The sequence below is a fragment of the Cheilinus undulatus genome, linkage group 10 (assembly GCF_018320785.1).
Source record: "Cheilinus undulatus linkage group 10, ASM1832078v1, whole genome shotgun sequence".
In the NCBI taxonomy this organism is placed as follows: domain Eukaryota; kingdom Metazoa; phylum Chordata; class Actinopteri; order Labriformes; family Labridae; genus Cheilinus; species Cheilinus undulatus.
In genome coordinates, this window is record NC_054874.1 from 18,809,572 (window position 1) to 18,833,419 (window position 23,848).

A 23,848-nucleotide genomic window follows, 5' to 3' on the forward strand; every position below is an offset into this window, starting at 1 on the left:
GAGCAATTTTAGTTACAGCTTTGTAAGCAACGCAAAGGAACTACCTGCAGAGCTTAGAATCAGAGTTTGCAAAAAACTCCAAATGAAGGCCAAGCAGGCTTTCGTCTGTTTTGCACTGTGAAGAGGCATCTGTCTAGCCTCCACTTATAAAGCCATGTGGAGGACTTAAGTGATGGTTGTCCTTCTGGAACTTTGTCCCATCTCCACAGAGGATCTCTGGAGCTCGGTTAGAGTGGCCATCTGGTTTTGGTCATTTCTTTCACTAAGGCCTTGTTCCCCTGATTATTCAGTTTTGCCTGGTTACCAGATCTCGGAAGAGTCCTGGTTGTGCCAAACTTCTTACATTTGAGAATTATGGAGGCCACTGTGCTCTTGGGAACCCTCAGTGCAACAGAAATAGTCTCTGAGCTCTGCTGGCAGCTCCTTTGACTTCATGGCTTGGGTTTTGCCCTAATTTGCATTGTCAGCTTTGACGCCTTCTATGGAGAGGCGTGCGCCAAATCATGTCCAATTAATGTAATTTACCACAGGTGGACTCCAATTAAGGTTAAGAAAAGATCCAGAGAATTGGGAAGCAACTAAGCTAAATTTCAAGTGTTGTTGGAAAGGGTCTGAATACTTATGCCAATGTGACATTTGAATCTTTTATTTTTAATAAAACTGCACAAATTTTTAAAATTCTGTTTTCACTTTGTCATGATGGGGAACTGAGTGTAGATTGATGAGAATAAAAATGATGTTTTTCAACTGTATCAAAAGGCTGCAACACAACAAAATTGAAAAGAAGAGAAGGTGGTCTGAATACTTCCTGAATGCACTGTACATGTCTATTGTAACATGACATTCATTTATCTTTAAACAAAAATCTAAATTCTGGAACTACATTCAAATATACAGCAAAAGATGGTAACAGCTCATTGTTTCTTCAAGGCTTATTAGTAATACTGATAATAAGCAGTGGTGGTGTGTAGGTGTGCACTTCACAGACTTAACCCAATTCTAAATGAAGACTGCACACAATAAAGAGTTAAAGAATTGTAAGCATACCCCACTTCTGCACGAACCACTACACCACTGATAATAAGGGCTTCATTTCATTCTTTATCTTTAACATCTGTTATTTCCTCTTCACTTTAAGTCTCGAAAACATTTGGAATATTCTGTTGCTTGTATTTGCATTTGACATGCCAACAGAATATGATCAGTATTAGTGCAAGGGCTAAATAATCATCAGCTGATACATAAACCAAGCATGATGACATTGCATTGACAAGCCCTTTACTGTTTCTTTAAATGGAAAAGAACATAAAATATCAAACAAGTTTCAGATCTTTTTCTTACCTTTAAATGATTTCTAACATTTGGCAATTATGTAATGTTTCAGATAGGTTTTAAAACTCACTCCACTGACAACAACAAATGTTTTTTTTCTAAATGTTCTGAAAAATAACATAAAAAAGCAAAAATTGTAAATCCACTACATTGCTTTTTACACCTTAAATATCAAAACAAATAAACACCAACTCACCCATACAATCAGCTTGTATCGGAGAGGCACTTTTAAGGACTGGTGAATAAGGGGGGAAGCAATTTCATTGAGACTTGGGGAATTCCCACAACCCAGTAAAAAAAAAAAAAGGCCTGGTCTGATACTGTACAGCCAAGTGCGTGCGCATCCAACTGTGTGGCCTCTCTTTAACTGAGGAAAACAACATGTGAAAAATACAAATCAAAAAGTTACAAACGCATCTGTTTTTGCAGTGAAATCACTCCATGCTGCACAAATTATTTAGAGCAGCAAAAAGAGTATTAAGAGGGAGGGCCTCAGAAGTACAACACCTCAAATCCAGAATAGCATTAAATTCGAATGTACAGCTGACCTGCAATATACACTGATTATAAATGCAGCAGTACAGAACATACAGTAAAATTCTGCATGATATAGACAGCAGCATAATCACAGACAGAAAGACAAAAGAACATGTCAAAGACTAAACTAACGGCCATTACTCTCTTCAAACTACAATTTCAATTACATTTATTGCAGTACAAAATGTTCTGAACTAAACATCGCTGTAAAAACTCCCCCCAGTGTAATGAAGGGAAATCCAAGTGTGTTTTGACATCAGAAGCATATTAACAAAGTGTTACAGAAATCATCTCTTAATCTCTCCTAATTATCATCAAATGGAGCAATTTCAGCTTGGGTGTGCCATTCAAACCAGAGAGCAAGCAACAAGCTGACTGAATGCTGCTGCAGCCTCGGTTTGTTGCCTTGGATTTTGGCGTACTGCAGGGGATTTCCTCGCCACATACATTTTTTTCTCCTTTCCTCTTTTAACTCAAAGATGGCCTGACAACAGCTGTGCTCACACATACGCACTGAACTGAGACACAGACAAGAACAGAAGCAGCTGTCTTGTACTTTTTCTCTTTCTGCACTAACAAGTATGACTGGCAAACAAGACATGAGGTGTAAAGTGTGAAAACGGTTAGATGGAAATAACTTCTTTTCAAGTGTTCAAAAGGCACAACAAAGGTCTGATGAGTGCACATCTAGGCCAACAGCATTAGCATTAGCTTTACTGACTGCCATCCAATGTTTAAATTGCTAGAACTGTTGTAAAATGACTGTTTAATATGCTTATATCTGTCTTTATTGATACAGTGCCTTTAAAAGTATTTACCCCTTGGATGTTTTACCCTTTTATTGAATTTATAAATCACTCATGGTCAATATTATTAGGCTTTTTTGACACAAAAAAGTCAAAGTGGAAACAGATTGCAACAAAGTGATGCCAATTAAATAAAAAAATGTAATGTTAAATAAGTGACTGTATAAATGTTCACCCTTTCAAATCAGTGTTAAGTAGATGCACCTCTGGCTGCAATCACAGCACTGAGTCTGTGTGAATAGGTCTCAGTCAGGCATGCACATCTGGAAAACTGAAATTTCACTCCATTCTTCTTTGCAAAACTGCTCAAGCTCTGTCAGGTTGTACAGGGATTGGGCGTGAACAGCTTTTTTCAATTCCAGCCACAAATTCTCTACTGGATCAAGATCTGGGCTTTGACTTGGCCATCCAGCACATTCACCTTCTCAAACCCTTTCTGTGTAGCTTAAGCTGTATGCTTAAATCTTCCCCCAAACCATAGTTCTCTTGGAGACTGAATAAAATTTTCTTCCAGGATTTTACAATAGTTTGCTGCATCCGTTTTCCCCTCTACTTTTACAAGTCTTCCAGGGCCTGCTACTGAGAAGAATCCCCACAGCATGATGCTGCCACCACTGTGCTTCACAGTGAGGATGTGTTTATAGCGATGTGCAGTGTTCAGTGTCTGACAAACATAATGTCTTGTCTGATGGCCAAAAAGCACCATTTAGGTCTCATCAGGCCAAAGAACTGACTTCACTTGACCTTGGAGTTTCACACATGCTTTTTGGTGAACTCAAGCAGAAATTTAATCTGAGTTTTCTTCATGAGTGTCGCTTTCTCATTGCCATTCTCCCATAAAGCTCTGACCGGTGAAGAACCCGGACAACAATTGTTGTATGCAGAGTCTCTCCCATCTTTGCTGGTAAAGTCTCTAACTCCTTCAGAGTAGTCATAGATGTCTTGCTGGCCTCTCTCATTAGTCTCCTTCTTGCATGATCACAAATTCCTTCCATTTCTTGACGATGGATTTAACTGGACTCTGGGAAATGATCAGTGCCTAGGATTTTTTTGTCTCCATCCCCTGACTTATAATTTTTATTAACCTTTTCTCTGAGTTGCTTGGAGTGTTCTTTTGTCTTCATGGTGTAATGGTAACCAGGAATATTGATTAACCAGCGAGTGGACCTTACAAGCACAGGTGTCCTTATACTTCAATCACTTGAGACACATTCACTGCACTCAGGTGATCCGTATTTCACTAATTATGAGACTACTGGCACCAATTGACTAGACCTCTATTGAATTAAGTCAGTCACTTTAAAGGTGGTGTTAATATTAATGCAGTCACTTATTTCACCTCACATATCTTTATTTAATAAACATTAATTTGTAGAAATCTATTTCACTTTGACATCTTTTTTTGTTGTCAAAAAGCAAAATTATATTGACCATGAGTGATTTATAAAATCAATAAAAGTGTAAAACATCCAAGAGGACGTAGGCCATGTAAGGGTTTGCATTGAATTAATCTGTTCATGAAATAAAATCATGGGGATAAAAACTTTGAGACTCATTTTGCAATATGATTCTCGTGGGCCCAGAAGGATTTCAGGTAGGGCCTGGGTATGTTAAAGTTTGGGGAAGTCTACACTGGAGTTTATGTCTAGATAAATATTGAAACTCATGGCTAAATATACCATTTAAAGGCAACAATAAACACACAATAACTGTTGGGTTTTTAGAGTTTGCAAAGTAGAAGAAGTGGTTAACAGTGGAGGGAATTTCCTCTTTTTAATTACATTAGTTCTCATTCTGCTATTGCCAGTATCAACTCAGTCAATAACTGATCTGACAGTCAAAATATGTACCTAGGCAACACCCAGAGAGCCTACTATAACAAAGAGGAACTGTTAGAGGGATGTTGGCTGCAGAACGTTTATGTAATATAAAACAAAGGTTCATGATGTTCAGAATATCACAACCAGTGCGTACAACCACATCACAGCAGTGATATCCAAAACATCTTCACTTTGAGTGATACAGCTTAGTTATACAAGCATAAAACAAGTAAAAATCAACAACAGATGACTTTTAACTCCAACAACTAAACTACAGTAGTTCAAGAAACCCAAACATAATGTACTTTGATTGTTTTAATGGCAATCGTAGAGTAGATACTTTTTGGTATTAAAATTTACTTGTATGTTTCAAAAAATGTCCTTTATCATGAGGACACTAAAGTTAGAGTATGTTGTGTAATTTGAGGAATGGGACAGGTCAATAGAGGAAAAACTGTCAGCTGTAAAGATAATTTGAAGGAGTTCAGAACTCCAAGCTAAGTTGGAATGAATCCCAGTTGCTACTGCATGAGCATGAGAGGTGAGTCACAGCCCGAACAGGGCTAACATGCAGACAGAAACATTTACACTTATTCTCATACCTACACATAATTCAGTCTTTAGTTAACACAGTGAGACTTTTTTGGATCGAGGGAGAAAGCAGGTGCACCTGAAGACAACCCACGCATGCACAAAGAGAGAATGCAAACTGACAGAGGCCCTGTCTGATGGGGGGTCAAACCAGAAACCTCCTTCATGTGAAGCAACAGCACTCACCGCTTCTCCACCATGCACCCCAATGAACTAAGGGTTGTATAATAAAATATGAATTCAGTTTACGCCAACATTTACTGAAATAGTTTACACGATGAAAAAAGAGACAAAAAGGCTTGTATTTTTCATCCTTTTATTCAAGTATTTATGACACCTTAAAATCACAGAACTCTTTGGACGGCCTGAATTTAAAGGCACTATTTGACTCTCCAATTTTACAATATGCAGTACAGTTGAAGCACCTTCCCACACTCACATGGCCATCTTCTTTTTAAATATTTTACTCTGTAAAAAAGAAGGAAAAATCATCCTGACAGACTGGATAATAAAACATAAACGCAAAACTAGCTTGGGACAGTTGGGAGGTCAAAGGTTTGGCTGAGGTGTGAGTAGCAGCAGTTAAAAGACACTGATATTAGATATTGATGTCAACCACCACAGTTTCACTCTGTGATCAGGCTTGTCTCGTGTTTTTTTTTAACTGAGGTCTCACGTCTCAGCAGGAGCTGCAGAGACGTGAGAAAGTTTAGTCTTCACCTCCACAGAGCAAAAGCAAGGTTTTACGGTAGTCTCCTGAGGTATCGCCCTGAAACATGAGAGAAAACAAACAGAGGGAGAAATAAGTACCAGAAAACTCTTTTTTTGTTGTCTGCTTAAAGCTGGTAACCTGGAGTTTATACTGGAATTACAAAAATAATCAACGAAATCTTTCACTGTTGCTCAAAGGAACCATGTATACTGAGACATGTTGGCTTTATTAGAGTAACTCGAGTGTATTTCATATATGTCCCACACAGAAACACACAAGATTGCTACATTTTAGAAAAATAAATTCCCACGTAGTCTACCCTTGTTTTGGGTAGTAATGTAATATTCTGTTTCCATAAAGCCTTTTAATTTGAACCACAGTGCAGTTTTAAGGTGACATAAGGAAGACATTACTGTTATGTAGACTGGGGTGAGTACATTCAGAGAGATGTGGGGGAAAAAACCAATGCAACCATTTGACATCACTACCCAGAATTCACTTACAATTGCAGCCTACATGTAAATCTACACTCACCGGCCACTTCATTAGGTACACCTTGCTCTTAATAGGTTGGACCCCCTTCTGCTTTCAGAACTGCCTTAATTCTTCACAGGATAGTTTCAACAAGGTGTTGGAAACACTCCTCAAAGATTTTGGTCCATATTGTCATGATAGCATCAACACAGTTTCTGCAGAATTGTTGGCTGCACATCCATGATGCAAATCTTCTGTTCCACCACTTCCCAAAGGTTCTCTATTGTACTAAGATCTGGTGACTGTCGAGGCCACTGGAGTACAGGGAACCCATTGTCTTGTTGAAGAAACCAGTCTGAGATGATTCAAACTTTGTGACATGGCGCAATATCCTGCTGGAAGCAGCCATCAGAAGATGGGTACACTGTGGTCATAAAGGGAAGGACATGGTCAGCAACAATACTGAGGTAGGCTGTGGTGTTTAAACGATGCTCAGTTAGTACTAAGGAGCCCAGAGTGTGCCATGTAAATATCCCCTACACCATTACACCACCAGCAGCCTAAACTGTTGATACAAGGCAGGATGGATCCATGCTTCAATGTTGTTAACGCCAAATTCTGACCGTATCGTCTAAATGTTGAAGCTGAAATGGAGACTTATCAGACCAGGTACCGTTTTTCCAGTCTTCTATTGTCCAGTTCTGGTGAGTCTGTGCAAATTGTAGCCTCAGTTTCCTGTTCTCAGCTGACAGCAGTTGCACCTGCTGTAATCTTCTGCTGCTGTAGCTTGTCTGCTTCAAGGTTCAACATGTTGTGCATTCAGAGATGGTATTCTGCATACCTTGGTTGTAACGAATGATTATTTGAGTTACTGTTGCCTTTCTATCATCTCAAACCAGTCTGTCCATTCTCCTCTGACCTCTGACATCAACAAGGCATTTTTGTCCATATAATGCCCACTCACTGAATATTTTCCCTTTTTCTGACCATTCTCTGTAAAACCTAGAGATACTTGTGCATGAAAATCCCAGTAGATCAGCAGCTTCTGAAATAATCAGACCAGCACGTCTGGCACCAACAATTAGGCCACATTCAAAGTCATTTAAATTCCCTTTCTTCCGCATCCAGATGCTTGGTTTGAACTTCAGCAAGTCGTCTTGACCACATCTACATGCCTAAATGCATGTGATTGGCTGATTAGCCATTTGTTTTAACAAGCAATTGAACAGGTGTACCTAAAGTGGCCGGTGAGTGTATTTTCTAAAAATAAACATATAAAGACACTATTGTTAATCCAGTGAGTAAAACCCATCTTAATGTGTGTGGTTCCTTTTAAAATGATGCTGGTCAAAACTTCACAAAATCAGGCAAAATCAACAACGGAGCAAAAAGTGGAATTACCCTTCAGTGCAACATTATCAGCTGAAAGGCAAACATGAAGATTTCTATCTAATAATCAGCAGAAAAGTGTAAATGTGGCAACATTCTCAAGGGACAGTTTGTGTTGTGAGTGTTAGATGAGAGGATTCATACCACATTCACTGTAGTGTTAATGTTTTACAAAGTAAGGCTCAAATTAGCAGCTTTAGCTTACCAGAGTAGAAACATGATTGAACATGCAGCATTTTGGCTCATACTACCATCTCTAGAGCTAGACCTGGAACCTTTAAGGGTGCTGATGAGAGGATTTCTGTTCACAGACAGGAATTGTATGGATTGTCTTATCCAAAAGGGGTGAAAAACCATTTTTCTGAAAAGAGCACCTCAATAAAAAATATTTTTCAATGCACCTTTCTGGTTTTAATGCCAGAGAATGTTTCTTGTTTTATCTAAATTGTAAAGTGTAAATTAAAATGCATTTTCATAAACAGCAAAAACGCTTCATTCAGGCAGTAAGTAAACATAGAAATAAACTCTCACACTAAAGGCATTAACCTGCTCAACAGATGGAAGCACACATTTTTAATTTTCCACTATAAACACATTTCAGAGAAAACAATATATGGCAATCCTTGCAATTGCATAAGCAGATTTTTTTTTTTGCAAAACCAATCCAGGGCACCCTACTCGCTTGTTTGTATTGGTGTCATGTTGATTTGATCTGCAAGTTATTATAGAACTTTTTTTTTTGGTGCTTCCTGTCTCTGCGGCTGTCAGCCAATCACGCAGCGGATGCAGAGAGGAAGTTAAACATGCGAGGGAAATTCCTAAACAGCTGTGCTAAAGCCACAAACCCGTAGTCCACCGCAGGAAGCTGTAGATTACCGTTCCCCACCAACCCCACTGCAGCAGCAGCAGAAAAAGGATGTGCAACTCACAGAGCAGGACAAAAAGGCATGAGACAAAAGCTCCACAGAGACACACACATAAGACAGGGACACTGCAAACCAAACAGGAGTGTTAGTAGACGAAGACTGTGACTTACGAGCATGGTCTCTACCTGGATGAATTCATGGAGAGAGGCATCGTGTGTTTCCTTGAACTCTTTCCGAATGTTGAAAAGGTCAATCTCGCTGCGGGACACCATGATGCGGATCAGTGCTCTGTCATCCGTCCCAAGGCCCTACACAGGACATCAACTGGTACTTTATTTTTTCTCTGAACAGAGCATGCACCAACAATTTTGACCTTATAATTGCTTTGTATCACTTCCAAGGCCCTGAAGATGTTCTGCAATTTACATCAACATATTAAGCGCACTCTGAACATAAACAGTACCTTCATGGCTTTGTACAACCGGTCTGCAAAATAAGAGGGCTGGTTCTTTACACTGCGAACTATGAAGCAAAAAGATAACAAGAAAGGAGTCAGAGAATGCATGTTTGAAGAAATGTGACAATATTATAACATTAAAGGTTGAAACCAGTTCTTACCAATTGCATAAAAGGCATTTTTGACATCTCCTGACATCTCCTTCTTGATAATCTGTTCAATATCCTTGTTGGTGCATTTGACAAACTCCTGGAATACTGTTGAATGGTAACCAATTCCAGTTTTTATTAGCAAGATTCATTTTCTTAATATAAAACATTAAAAGTCATAATAGGTGTGATGCAGCTGATATGAGTTTACCTCTCCTTAGATGGGGGAAGCTTCTGGTACACAGGATACTCATAAACTTCATCTCCATGTCATCTGACTCTGCAATGCATGCATCTGCAAGATCCTGATCAGGAATAACACAGACAAACATTTTAACCAATTCATTTTTGATATTGCACAGTAAAATATCACACTCTTATAAACCACATCTAAATCACCTGAGCATCTGTGCTGGCTCTTTCTACATCTGCTGGCCCTTCCTCTCTTGCACCCTGCACAGAGTAAAGAGAGTTAGTTTAATCTAACTTGAATATTTTGATTTCAGTGTTTCATAAAGAGCATTTATTTTCTATTCAACATCTAAAATGAGACATCTGGGGAGAAAACTTCTAGTCAGAGAACCTTTCTTAATCTGTAATGCAGTCATCAGACAGTCAGACAGAAGTGAGTGGGCGTGGAAATTAAACACAGACTAGGTTCTCATGGTGATGAACTTTACCTGTACGAGAGAAATAAGAATGCGGCAGAAGTGGCCTGATGTGTCAGACTGAATGGCTTCCTCCATAGACTTCTTGTAGGCTGTGAATTGTAGGTACATTCAAAGCTGCACGTTAAAGTTTCCAGAACAAAAAAGAGATGTTGCAGCCTTTGTTGTATCAACTCACCTCCCTGATATGCTGCGTTCATGGCATGTATTTCCTCATTACTCCTGGTGACAAGTATCTCAATGAGGGCATGTTCATCTGTCCCAGCACCCTATAGAAATGAGGAGTAAAAAGCACATCTGAACTGCCCTTTCATTTATGTGCCCTTCTGTGCAAATTTTGTCCCTGAAAAAGCTGTAGTGTTAACCATTAAGGTCTTGTGTTGTTATATGAACCCTCTCTGTGGCTGAACTACAACTATCACTGCGTTAAATTGAATCCAGGAGGGGAAATGCAAAACAACATCTTAATTCTCACTAGTTCCGGGTAAAGTATTTGGCCATTTCTTGAATGAATGTGTTCAATCAGTATTTGATAAGACATAAAAGATATTCCTGTTTAATTATAGCTGCCCCCTGTTTTTGGGGATCTCCCAGAGGCAAACAAGGTTTAAACTGGCTTCCTGTGTGACAGTTTCTTTTGCATTCAGCTAAAGTCCACAAAGTGCAGTTTCTGTAGAGCTGTTTAGCTCTTTTAGAGCCACCTGTTTTTGTCATTGAGAGTTAGCATTGCTGCAAGCTATAATAAAGTAGTTGAGCTCTAAGCCTGCCAAGACTGTTATGAAGTCAACAGACATGCTGTCATTTGCACTGCCCACCTCCTCTGTCATTTGTCATGAGGTGTCTTTTCAATCAAATCAGCACCCAACATGGTTTATAGATTATTCAGTATACTCCTGTTCATTTTATTTCATTATTCAAATGCACAATTATGACCTAAGGATGGTAAAAGTGGAACCAATCCCTGCTGGTGTGGTCTGTGTCACTGTGTTCCCAAGCCCTGTGTAAGCCTTAAAGCAACCACCTGCAATGAAAGGAAGCACTTTTCCAATAGTAAGGTCATGTGCAGGGGTGGTTTTGTAATTCTGAGGCTCCAGGCATAGACCAATGTGAGGCCCTCCCCCATTTAGCTAAAAGCAATCATAGCTTGTGGGAAAAAAATACTTGAAAACATTTCTTTTCAGGTAACCAAGCAAAAAGAACTACAGGTCATTACCAAAATGTTAAAGGTATATTTCGGTATTTTTGAAGACGGATTGTATAAGGCACTTTGCCATAGAATACAATACAATACAAGAACTTTATTTATCCCCAAAGGGAAATTCAATAAAATAATTCAATAATTAATCAATAAAAATAATAAATTCAAGAAGTGGCATTAGCCTCCAAATGTACACTACATTTTTTGATGTAGCATACAATTGAGCCAGCATGGTTTTTTGGCCCATTTTTCCCTTCAACTTGCTAAAGTTCTTGAAGCAATTGTACCCGACTGCACTGTATAGATTAACATCCCCAAGTGCCTCCTGTTTGAAGGGGCAATGCCAGTTACCTTATACAACGCAGCTTCAAAAATACTAAAATATACCTTTAAACATAAATTCCCATACAGCCAGCAGCCCTTCACAAGCTCTTAGAAGAGCATTATAACTCAAATTTACCACATGGTAATACTTCAACATGGCTCTAGGCCTGGCAGAACTTAAAAAATAAAAATATATGCTCACTATATGTGCTATATACATTCTTCTGCCATAAATCTTATTACATGCCATTTTACCGCACAGTGATCCACCAATTCATTATTTCATAATGTCTATAGGTATCAACCTATCAATACTTTTCTTGATATAAATACATTTTGGGCCTTTGTGAGGGCCTTAGACTTTCCTGTTGAAACCAGGGACCCTCCCTTGAACTTATGATGCTGTTTTATCCACTCTTGGCTCCTTATTTACATTAACAACAAAACCTACTCATAGAAAGTAATAATACCATATATTCTCTAATGACTGTATCTGACAGCTATCAAAAGACTAAAATTTTAAATGCAATTAATTCCAGAATTTCTATGGTTAACCCCGATTAACCTTTTATCACATTTTCAAATTTCATTATTTAGCATTAAAAATTTTTTTTGTGTCATTAAGGATTTTTCAACTGTCTTAAACCATGGCTAATTGAACTTCTGTTTGGATACAGACCTGTGTTCATAGATAGATCAATGATTTTAACATGAACTTAACCACGGAAAAAGGAACGTGTAATGGATCTTAAAGGAAATAAGTGAACGGTAAGAAAGTAAATGCTTTTAATGCAAAGGTTCAGATGACTTTTGACTTGTTCATTGAGCTATCTGTTTCTTTTAACCCATAGAGGGTGTATAAGTCATTTTGCACGTTTTTTTTTAATGATTTCAACTGTATGAATTCTAACAACATACATTTTTGAGTGTAAGATTTTTTTCAACAGAATTGGAAAACTTTAATACAGATCCCTCAACAGGTCAATAATAAGCTCTGTACACTTTTTGTATATACCCAGGCAGATCTTGACCAAAAAGCCCCATTAAAACCACATTTTTGATGCTACAGCCATCCCAGTAAAAAAAAAAAACACAAAAGAAAAAAAAAAAAAGAAAACCTTTCATTCTGTATTCATTGCTTCAGATTTGCTCAATTCTGAAGAAATTTAAGATTAGTTAAATTCCTAAACTTCTATCAATATTTGATATAATGATCAGGTCTGATCTTAATGGAAGAATTAATGCAAAAAGGTGGTAAATTTATTTTTCTCTATGTGTAGAATTTTTATTTCTATGGTGTCCATTTTTGGCCACCCATATCCTGAGTGTAACAATTAACTAAAATCTTAAAACTTCCAAAAGAAAAAACAAAAGAAAACAACAACTTAAAATCAAAGTTCAAGCTCATAGTGAACATATTCAAGGCTGTGATAATTACCTTCAAGGAAATCCAATTTGCATATATTAAACAAAAAAATGTTTTTGTGTTTTTTTTTTTTTTTTTTTTTACATAACAAACATAATGTTTTTTTGCAATTCAACCGGCACTGAAAGGGTTAAATCCCTAAAAAAATAATATCTAATATTTTGATTGTTATTGATTGAGTAATATCTAAGATTTTGACAAAAAGTTCATGGATCAAAAAGTTTGACCAAAAATTAATGTGTATTACTTTTATTATTCATACTTCTATTTTTGGTTATGACCACTCGAGGTCAGGAATTTATCTTATAATGTCTGAGGGTTAAAGTGAAATGAGACATTAAGGAGTGGTGCTGGACTTGTATTACATCACTGTAGCTGCAGGGAGATGCTGATAAGGACTAACTTCACGTGTGCTGAAAGAAACACTAAATCATGCAATTAATCGCATTCAAAAGTATTAGTGCACTACTTGTTGACCTTAGTTAATTACAATTAATCTTAACAGCCCTACTTTATCTTAAAGCCACTTGGAGCATGAGGCCTTAGGCAATTGTCTACCTTTACCTTAAAGTCAAACTGCCTTTGGTTACCTGAACGTGTAATGAGGCAGCTACACTTGCAATGATACAGCAAATTTTGGGTTGAAAAAACAAGTGTGAGTGTGACTTATACACAAGATTTTAAGGTACATTAAACGCAATGTTATTAAGTTTCAAAAAATGCTGAGTAATGATTATTGCTTCCATCACACCCATTTAGGTACTGCATTCAACAGACAGCACAATATCTAAAATACAGCAACAAGGCAGACTTGACCCATGGGCTCACCCTCCTAATAAATGTTAATGTCAACAATAAACATGTCCACAGCCAGTAGAAGGTGATCATAGGTGATTTATGTGAATCATACCTCCATTGCTTTCCTCATCATTTTGGCATCAAACTCTGCAGGCGTCAACATAAGCCCAATGATCAGCCTCTCCAAGTTCTTTGACAGCTCAGATTTGAGGTCTTTCATAAGATCCTAAGGACAAACACATATAGTTTTTACAAACTTTGTACAGGAAACCGTTCAAAGTAAATGGCTAGTGAGATGTTCAACATTACCAGTAATAGATGCCCATTTGTATGAAAAAATAGCTGCTTTCTTTAACTGTTTCTCTCACCCTTCCCAGAAGAGATTTGAAGGTCTGTCTGATCTCTTGCCTCTGAGCATTGCTTCTCTGTGCAACAATGTCAATGATTGCATCTTCATCGGTTCCTGTAGGCAGTACAGAACAGTAACATTTGTGATAAAATGTAGTTTTAGCAATTTAAATGACCTCTTGTTTAATAGGGTCACCTACCAAATCCCTTCATAGCTTTCCTCAGTGCTTGTGCATCAGCAGCAGGGTCAAAGCTGGATGCAGGACGGACTGTTGGTTTAAGCTAAAGTAATCAGATGACACAATTAAAAGTGTAAGACTTATATTTTAAACAAATAAATAATCCAAAGTAGCATTTTTGCTTGTTTAAATTCACATTAGATTAATTAAAATGTGACAGTTGATGTGCGACGAAGCATTTGACATGCAAAACTGTATAATATATGCAGAAACACTGGCTTATTTAATGAACATCACAATTCTAGCACACTGAGATATTTGATATTAATCTCTTGACATTTGAGTGGGAGCATGCCCTCCCCAGGTTAAAGGCCATGACACCAGCAACAATAAAAAGGTGGGCGGACTGAAAAAAATCTGTTTTATAGCGTGTTAGTGAGACAAGCTTTTGTTGTCAAAAATGCTGAGATCTTTCTGACCTTTACTCCTGTGACAAAGCGAGGGAAACTATAACAAAAACGATTTGTTTTTGAGTGAAAAGCATTCTGATCCTGTCCACGGATACACAAAGCCTTCACTGTGCAGACATAGCGGTGTCACCATCACAAGTTCTTGGCACTGCAAGAAGCTGGTCTTTGCAGGTAATTAGGATGCATGCCACTGCCAAGCCAAACATGCAACGACACATCTAATGTGGGAGCAGATGGAGCCCAAACCTGGACTTTGGTCATGGCACTTAATTCCCACATCTTGTAGGCTATCTGAGCAGCTTCAGGGAAGAACTCTCCAGCTAAGCTGTAATAATCAGTTTGACAGAAGACAGCAAATTCAGCAAAGCCAAAGAGTGACAAACCAGTGTGTGACATTTCTATGTATATTGATTTATGAGTAATCAATTACTCGTCTTAACTTTTAGACATCATCTCCACCAAGCAGTTTCTTCATTGTTGAACTGCAAACTTACTGCTAAGAGAATTAAAATCCACACTCCCTTCATGAACCAAAACTCCTGAAATTCTGGGCAATACTGCCCCCAAGTGGCTGCTGCTGTTGCTTGCAATCATGTTGAAACTTACTCGTCATCCCCTCCACACAGATTCAGCAGGGTCCTTTTGTAATCCCCTGATGTGTCATCCTGACAAGTTTAAACATAAACAGAATGAGTCTGTAGGCATGCAATTTCCTCTAAATACATGCTAAATATACAATTAGTGTTTACCGAACCTTAATCATGTTATAAAGAGACTTCTCATATCTTAAACGGAAGCACTCTCTGATGTCCAACATGTCTATTTCAGAGCGAGAAATCATGATCCTGATCAGAGTGTTGTCAGCTGTACCCAGACCCTGAGAACAAAAAAAGAACAATCAAGTGACATTTAATTAATCTTAAATATATTGTATTGAAATTCTAGCTCTAATCAGTTCTATGTATTATTTAGGACTGTTTTTACACTGAGGATGTTTACCTTCATTGACCAGTAAAGGCGTTTGGCAAAGAACATCGGAACACTTCTTATACACTGAACTATCAGAAAAAAAGACAGCCTTGTGTTAAACTGATGATTTGACTGTATCATAATAAAGAGACAGCGCTGATGTGTGTCTTACCAACAGCCAGCATGAGCCGCTCAAAGTCTCCAGACAGCTCGCTCTTTATGCTGTCCTCTATGGAGCATTCTGCGATCTTCTCATATGCATCAAAAACTATGCAAACAAAAGATGACATTCAGGAGTTATAAAAATCATGTGCTCTTTGATTGTATTCGAGGTTTGTCTAAAATTCCTGATAAAACAAGACCGATCACTAAGTGAGGAAACAGTTTTCAGTCTTATGTTATCTTTCTTCAAATTTTCCTTCAAAGAAAGAATCATTTCCTAATCAACCTGTTTTTTTTTATCACATGAATATGTCTAGCTTTGTAGGCGTGTATTTTGTACATTTATTAACGTGTATAGCACCATCTGCTGGACGTTTTGTACATTGACACCCTCTGTAGGCCCGAACTCGTAAAAATGAGGTGGAAAATTCCTATATATGAAAAGTCTACTGTTTCTAAGTATCTTTGACTTTCTGACAAAGGCTTGATGCCAAAATGTGTCCAAGTGTGCTTTACACAACCCTGCTTTTAAAATAATATCTCAAGTATAAACTTATTTAAGCCCACTAAGTGCTCTTTGCTACAGCTTTTCAAGTGCAGTCTGCACTTTTGTTCTAAAGCAAGCCTCAGACTGTATTAAAGTAGTGTTACTGCATTTAGCAGCATCTTATCAATCCTGCATAACTCCAACAGAAACTTTTAATCTAGTGTTAACTCTTTAGAGACCTGAGGTCAGTGCAAGATTGCACCAATGCCTCACTGTTGTGTTAGTATTTCTGAGAGTTGTTCTCACCCATGCGTAGGTGGGTAATGCTGCGGCTTCCCAGGATCATGATGAATTTGGCCTCATCTGTGCCCCATTGCTCCTCTCCAGCTGCATAAAGGTCCTACAAAGAACAGAGATAGTGTTGATATTAAAAATAAACAGGTAGTGTGATCATAACAGCATGGTACCTTGTTAAATTGTAAATACAGTAGCCTAAACCTAAACCTGAACCTGATATCCTCTATGTATTACTTGAAATTGTCACTTAAAATGATGCTTTAAAATGCAAGGTACATCTACGTTTAAGAAGTTAATGACTCTTTACTAAGACCATTCTGAGTCCCTTTTTACATGTCAAAAATGATTGAATTCTCACTTGTGCATCCTGCTCCACCAAGTCTGCATCCACGACCCCTGACTCATCTCTGGTCCCCTGAAATGAATTCAAACACTCATAAGTCAGTCAGTAAAGGATTCTGGAAACTTCACATGTGATCGTTTCAATTCTCCAGTACACTGACCTGCAGTAAAACAACCAGCATTTTCTTAAAATGACCTGAAGTGTCAGTGATTACATCTTCCTCGATATCGCTTCCATAGGCTGAAGATAAAAAATTTTAAACATGAAAGAAAATATCATAAAAATGCTTGTAAAAAGTGCGATCTTTTTTTTAACAAGCCTTACCATCCTTGTAAGCTGCAACCATCTCATGAACCTGTTTGTTGGTTCTGGATGCCAATACTTCAATAAGGCATCTCTCATTGGTTCCAGCTCCCTAAAAAACAAAGAGCATTAAGACACTTTGATAGAAGTAATCCAATTAAGAATATTACTCAGAGTTTAATGTCTTACTTTGATTGCATCATGGATCTCTTTGGCATCATGGTAGGCTGGTGTTCTCATCAGACTGACGATGAGACGCTCAAACTTGCCAGTCAGCTCATACTTCAGATCCTCAATCAGGTCCTGGCAAAAAAACAGTAACATAATGAAATAAAAACTTTCCTTTAAATGTGGCATTAGTTAACGTATGACATGTCTGTTATAGTGAAGAAAAAAACAACTGCACCTTTCCAAAGCTGGATTTATACGCTGTAATGACTCCCTGTCTTTGTGCATTGCTTCTTGAGGTGACCAGATCCAATATGGCCTCTTTATCACTGCCTGATGAAAACAGAGCAACATTTTCAAGAACCTCACTGTCAATAAAACGGATCTCTGACAGCATCATTGTCAGGGTTGCTGTGTTAAATTCTTTGTGTGATTATTTAGCCAACATATCGTTGATATGTAGAGGGCCTTTCATACTGTTGATCACGTCATTTTAAAAGACAGAATGCACAATATCGTTCTCTCAGAACAGTCGGTCTGTTGGTTTGGAAATTATTGATCAAACAGATGACACTGTATGCAGACTGAAAGCTATTCTTCTAAATATCTTGAAGTTAAAAATGGAGTGCCCCAGGGCTGAGCCTTGGGGCCTCTGTTATTTACACTTTATATTAACTGTATTGGTCAATATGTTCCCAATACAAAATGTAACACACAGTATATGCAGATGACACTGTCATTTATTGCTCAGCTCCTGCACAGCATCAGGATCTTTGTTGCTTACAAGAAGTCTTTGATACTGTATAGGACACACAGCATGAGTTAAAATTGGTCCTGAATCCTGACAAAACCAAACATATGTTTTGAACTCAAAGACAAAGGAGCTGAACCTGCGTTCTGTTACTACACATTAGGGTAATGTGATTGAGTCTGTGTCTTTTTATAAATATTTTGTATCATTGTTCGATGAGTTGCTGTCTTTTAAGCCTTATATTGAGCAACTTCTAAAGAAGTTGAAGCTGCAGCTGGGTTTTTATTTCAGGAATGATTCCTGTTTTTCTTTTGATGCAAAGAAAAGGATTGTTTGTGCCATTTTTACACCTCTGGTTGATCATGACAGTGTTCTGTACATGCATGCATCTTCTCAATGCCTTAAATCTCTGGATACTGTAAGCCATGGGGCACTGATCATCGTGTTCTATATGATCCAGCTGGTTGGCTTTCTTTGACTACTTGTAGGTTAAATCATTGGATTATCCTTATTTATAAGGCTTGATCAAAACTGCTCCCCTCATACTTGTATGACCTTATTCATGTAAAAAATGCTTGATGTTACAGTCTTCACTCTGTGACTCAGTAACAAAACTTACTTTTGATATCTGTGCCCTAAATTCATCTAAATAGGTAAAAGGAGCTTCAGGTCTGCTGCTCCTGCAGCCTGGAATCTGCTACAGGAGACCTTATGTCAAGAGGAGCTGGTTTCTTTAAATCTTTTTAGAGTTAGATTAAAGGCATTAGAGGAAGATAAATCAGGTTGCAGATGTTTTCATTGATGACTTTCTGCTCTGTGACTCAGGATTTGGTATCTCTGTGATTGTACCTGCTCTGTTTTTATGTCTGTCTTTGTTAATTGTGCTGCTGCCTGCCTTGGCAAGGACACTCTTGTAAATGATATTTTTTATTTCAATGAGTTTACCCTGGTAAAAAAAAAAAGTCAAATAAAATAACAAAATAAATAAAACATAACACCTTTAACTCTGTGGCCAAAACATCACAGAGAAGTGGAACACTCACCGATGCCTTTCATAGCATTGTAAAGAGCCTCAGCATCGGCAGCTGGATCAAAGTCTGGAGCATCTGTTACTGTGCCTCTGAACACCTGCAAGAAAGAAAATTAGAGCGAAAACTTGAGGCAAAACTTCTTTAAAGTTGGCAATTCAAGAACAAAATAATCTCTCAGATAAGGATTTCTGGATCTCTGAAACATTTTTTATTCTTTATTTTAGCAGGAGGAAACCACTGAGACTGAGGTCTCTTTTCTAGGGGTACCCTGCAGCAATACAATAAAAAGACAGAACAAGGGAATACATGCAAGACTGTTAAAATGATTACAAATACATCCATTAACACAAACTCATTCTTGCAAAAAGACGCTTTGGTTCATAAGTCACATTTCAAAGCATTGCAATTGCTTTCCTTAAAAGTTCACATGCTAGCTCTTTAAAAAAAAAAAGATAAGATACAAGAGGACAGCTTAGCTATGATTTGAAAATTGTTCCAAAAAGATGCAGTCATACTAAAAACAGTCTTTCCCCATTTAGCCTTAAACCTTGGTAGTTTTAAGGCAACCCACTTTAGAGATTTGGTTGTTTATAGTGAAGAGAAGTCAGGTTAAAAGGGAATTAACCAATGAGCATTCTGTAAATAAACAGAATACAGTGCTGCTTTCTTCACTGACCCAGGGTCAGTCATACGTCACAATGATGAGATTGTTTGTCAACTGTGAAAGACATATGGCATCCAGTGGCTACGAGACAGAAGCAGTTGCAAGAGTATATTGGACCTCCATAGTCCAAAATGGTCCATATTGTATTTTGAACACCTTTTTCTTTTTTTGTATCACTTGTAGTTAAACAAGACTCTAAAGTAACTCTAATAGACACCATATCTTCACACTTTTATTCAAATTGTTTAAAATTTAAAGTGGACAAGGTAGTATCAACTGGGCCAAAGTTTAGTCTTAGGAAAACCATGCAATTATTATTATTATTATTTTTTTTTTTTTTGTGGGGTTAAGCATTAGTTTTAGACTAATCAGAGCAAGCTGAAATGAGTTGAAATCAGTTTGTAAATGAGAGAAGGCTTCCCTGTATAAAGGTGCAAAAGTATCTGAAATTGTGTCATCAACATGAGAAAGATTTTTATAGTCTATGCAATGATAACAGAATTGGCCTCCAGATTGATCCATGGGGCACTCCTGTGTTAATTATCACAAAGGGTGTCTTAAATTATCCCACCTTAAATCAACAAGCTGTATTAACTCAGTTCCTTTGAGTCAAATGTATTTACTTTCAATTATATCAATTCAGGTTACTCATGCATGATGATGATGGGTTAACTTCCCTTTTTACGTTAAACTACACTGTGGAGACTTTCAACACTTAATAATTCTGTTAAAATTCAACCCAAAATACAGAACATGATGGAAAAAGAAAAGGTAACTTTGGGCATAGCATTACTGTTTCCTTCTTCTGCTAAGCTAGCAGCTCGGTGACTCTTCTTATGTCTTACTGTAGACCAGCGGTAGATTCAATCAGCTGTCACCTGGAATGTTGGGTGTTTGATCCCAGTTTTCTGTAGTAACAAGCTCAAGTGTCCTTGGGAAAGGCACTGAACCCCAAGTTTCTCCCATTGCTACATCATTGATTGGTGTCAGTGTGGGGGTCTATGGATTATTTAATACTTATGGGCACTTGTCGTAGTATTCTTATCCATCATTGTGTGAATGTGGTCTGAATGGATGAATATGACAAGTAATGTACCAGCACTGTAAGTAGTGAGACTAGATAAGCTCTACACAAGCTCAATCTCATTTACTAGTTGGGTGTATTACTATGGTTTCCATACAACACAACCTTCATGCTTCTGAGATTCTCACTCGTATTCTTGCTGAATCACTGCATGGTAGCATTGTCAGCCCATGCACCTTAGAATGCTGATGTTAGCACTTGTCTCAAAGCATCAGTGTTACAGCCTGCTGCTTGCTTGCATGCCTGTAATTTTGTTTTTGTACAAAGTGGGGGCTAATATTCACTCCAATATTGTCTTTGCCCCTGCGGTTACGGCTCACCTTAACCACAAAAGGTTAAACATGTTGGATGTAAACCTTTCCAACTATGAGTCAGGAGGTTTGGACTCACATGACATTTGAGTTTTTTAACAGTGGACTGACTTGACCTGCAATCCTTTGTAGGGTGTGAGCAGCAGACTGTGTTAAAGTGGCAGTGACGGGAACACAGGGAAGGAGGTGAAGCCAAGTCTGCGATTACAGCAGCTGACTGTCTGCACCTGTCTCCCTGCCAGGAGGTCAGACAAAATCCTGCAGTGTGTGTGTGTGTGTGAGTGAGGGGGCTGGCTGATGGGTGTGTCTGAGCAGTAGGGGGGTTCAGGTTGCACCCTTTGCAGGGGTCTGTCATACTACAACACATACTAACTTAATGGAGAGCATTAGGGAAATTAAAAGCTTTTCTAAGATGATTGCTAAAAAATGTAAATAAAGTTTAAATTACATACCACACAGCATGATTTCATTGGATACTTTGTACTGATATTGCAAACTCACTCTATGAGAGGAAATAAGAAAGCTTTGACAGGAAAAGGGAGCTTTAACTGTAGCTTCTGCTGTAAAGATTATTACTGCATCAAGGCAGGCTGCCAAATGTGCTCTCTATCCTGCTCAGGGGCCACTGCACATGCTCAGATCGTCTGTAGCGCCCATCACTCCTCACGACAGCTGGAGAGCTTCACCCACATAGCAACAGGAACACAAACAAAATCCCCTAACAACAGGCCTATGACCAAAGTAATTATATTTCTTATGATGGGGCAAAGTCATTCTGTTGATTTATTGTTATAGTTTCCTCTTTAAAATAGATGTTGCACGTATCCTCTGCTGCTAAGGCCACTGCTTTACAGCCTATAATTAAGAGGAAGTGAGTGTTTCAGCTCAGGTGAGACCAGGACAACTGGATAATGACCCTTGATGGTTCCACAAAGCTATTGTTTTTTGACTGATGCTATTATGTGTGTCTTCATAGGTGGCAATGACACCCTACACTGCTGCTGTAATAAAAGGGAGGGCTCACATGGTGGCAGGTGGCAGAAAAATGACCTCCCTCTGTCCACGCCTCATTCATAGGTGCACAAAACCCTTAAGGTTACTCAGCAGTTCGATACAATCCACATCTTACAGCACTTACATAATGCAAGATGAGAGAGGTCCACTTACCATTTCTATATTTGGTCTTCTGTTTTAACTCTGTGCAGGAATCAATAGTTTCAGACCTAAGGAGAGAGAAAATGCTGATGGCGAGTTGAACAGCAGCACTGCAAAACCTCCCTGCCCAGTGAAGGTGTCCTAGAGTCACAAACAGAATGTACTCATTTTCCTGCATCAATCTGAGGAGGCAGACTCAGTTAACTGCCTGTAAGGCCTTCATTCACAGTAATTCTGCAGAACAGCACATAAAAATGAGGGGGCTCTTCTGGTATGTGACATTTACATTAAGCAACTTAGTGGCAGGAAACTTCTGAGTCAAGTTTTCCATGCTGCCTCCTCTAACATATAACAGAGCCATTCAGACACAAAGTCAAAGCTACCATACTAAAGCCCTGTTAAAAACTACTTAGATCACTGGATATATTTCTGAATTTAGCATAGCATTGCTACTCTACTTCACCTCTAATTCTGCAGATTGGAAAATAAATGAAAGTATAAATATAGACTTGGATTTATTCAGCTTTTCCACACAGACATACAGAGAAATCCAGCACCCTCTTTTAGGTGCTACTGTTTGTTTAAGGGCAGGAGTGAAGCTCTCCAAAAATAGCATACGTGGTTTAACTTAATGTCAGAATCAAGGTCTGGGGGTACTGGGCCGCTACACAGAGCCACACCCTTCTCTGCGCCCCACCATTTAACTTGTCAGGCTTTATATTTAGACTTTTTGTTGTTTTTAATGACTATAAACTCGTCTACGTGGCAGAACAAAGACATTGTCGCTAGTTTGTAATCCACTTTAATCATTTACAACGGTCTCACTGTGCTAGCTTGCTTACTAATACAATAAAGTGGCACATCTGATAGTGACGCATCACCAAACTTCTTCCAAGGCAGTTTAACTTCGTGCAGGAAATGTCTCAAAGTGCTTACCTTTAATACTCAGGGAGTCTGTAATGTCCCCTCAGAATGTGCTCCAGTCCGGCTGGTTTTGCTAGTCTCCTCTCAGCCGGTCTTCACTGTCAGGGTCTCCAGTCAGACTCAGGCCGTCCTGTACCGTTACGTGTCTTCTGTGACGTAACGACTGCGGCGCTCTCCTCCGTGGTTTCTCTATAGCGCGTGCGGAGGAGACCCTGAATATAGCATGTCTTTACGGTAAGATGTAGGGGAGACCGGGGTTGGTTGTCACAACTCTAGTATAACTCATGCTCAATGCATCTGACAGTGATCATTCCTTATTTAGACAGAAGCTTAAGGTCTTGGATTAAATGTTCAACCCTTTCCTTCATGCATATAATTTAAACATGTTATAAACTATAAGAGACACTCTGGGTTGGTCCTTAGAAATAAAAAAGAGATTCGAAAATATTTGTAACTTCTTTAATTCTAAAGGTAGCGACACAAAATACACTCTAAATCAAAACCAACAGCTATGATCATCATTACACATTGTATATATATGTATTTGTTTAAACTATAAACTATACTTTGTTTATATAATAGGGAAAAGATCACTGAAGTGGTTATTAATTTGTGTTGCATAAATGTGTTTTCTTTGTATAAAACTTTGCAGTTT

General features: G+C 38.3%; 2 protein-coding genes across 4 annotated transcripts in view; both read right to left on the minus strand.

Annotated features, from left to right (window-relative positions):
• The window catches only part of tnip1 (TNFAIP3 interacting protein 1), a 37,431-nt gene extending 35,871 nt beyond the window's left edge, over positions 1–1,560 (minus strand). The window contains exon 1 of the mRNA XM_041797125.1: positions 1,529–1,560. The gene's annotated coding sequence lies outside the window, so the exon portion shown is untranslated. The remainder of the gene's footprint in view (positions 1–1,528) is intronic.
• A 3,828-nt stretch (positions 1,561–5,388) lies between these two features.
• Positions 5,389–23,341, minus strand: anxa6 (annexin A6). 3 transcript variants are annotated; one of them, XM_041797503.1, is made up of 25 exons: positions 23,206–23,341; positions 22,282–22,337; positions 19,068–19,152; positions 17,512–17,606; positions 17,295–17,408; positions 17,127–17,217; positions 16,963–17,042; positions 16,818–16,874; positions 16,469–16,562; positions 15,686–15,781; positions 15,544–15,602; positions 15,299–15,421; positions 15,151–15,209; positions 14,791–14,869; positions 14,096–14,177; positions 13,916–14,010; positions 13,660–13,773; positions 9,980–10,070; positions 9,814–9,893; positions 9,533–9,586; positions 9,345–9,438; positions 9,146–9,241; positions 8,991–9,049; positions 8,713–8,835; positions 5,389–5,855 (listed from the first exon to the last, which is right to left on the minus strand). In XM_041797503.1, exons 2-25 carry the CDS (start codon positions 22,282–22,284, stop codon positions 5,796–5,798), a joined length of 1,983 nt encoding a protein of 660 aa, XP_041653437.1. In that variant the 5' UTR covers positions 22,285–22,337; positions 23,206–23,341; the 3' UTR covers positions 5,389–5,795. The 3 variants fall into 3 exon arrangements, with proteins under 3 accessions (XP_041653437.1, XP_041653435.1, XP_041653436.1); XM_041797501.1 differs by having other exon boundaries at positions 8,698–8,835; XM_041797502.1 differs by having other exon boundaries at positions 8,698–8,835; positions 22,282–22,410.
• Positions 23,342–23,848: the final 507 nt, after the last annotated feature.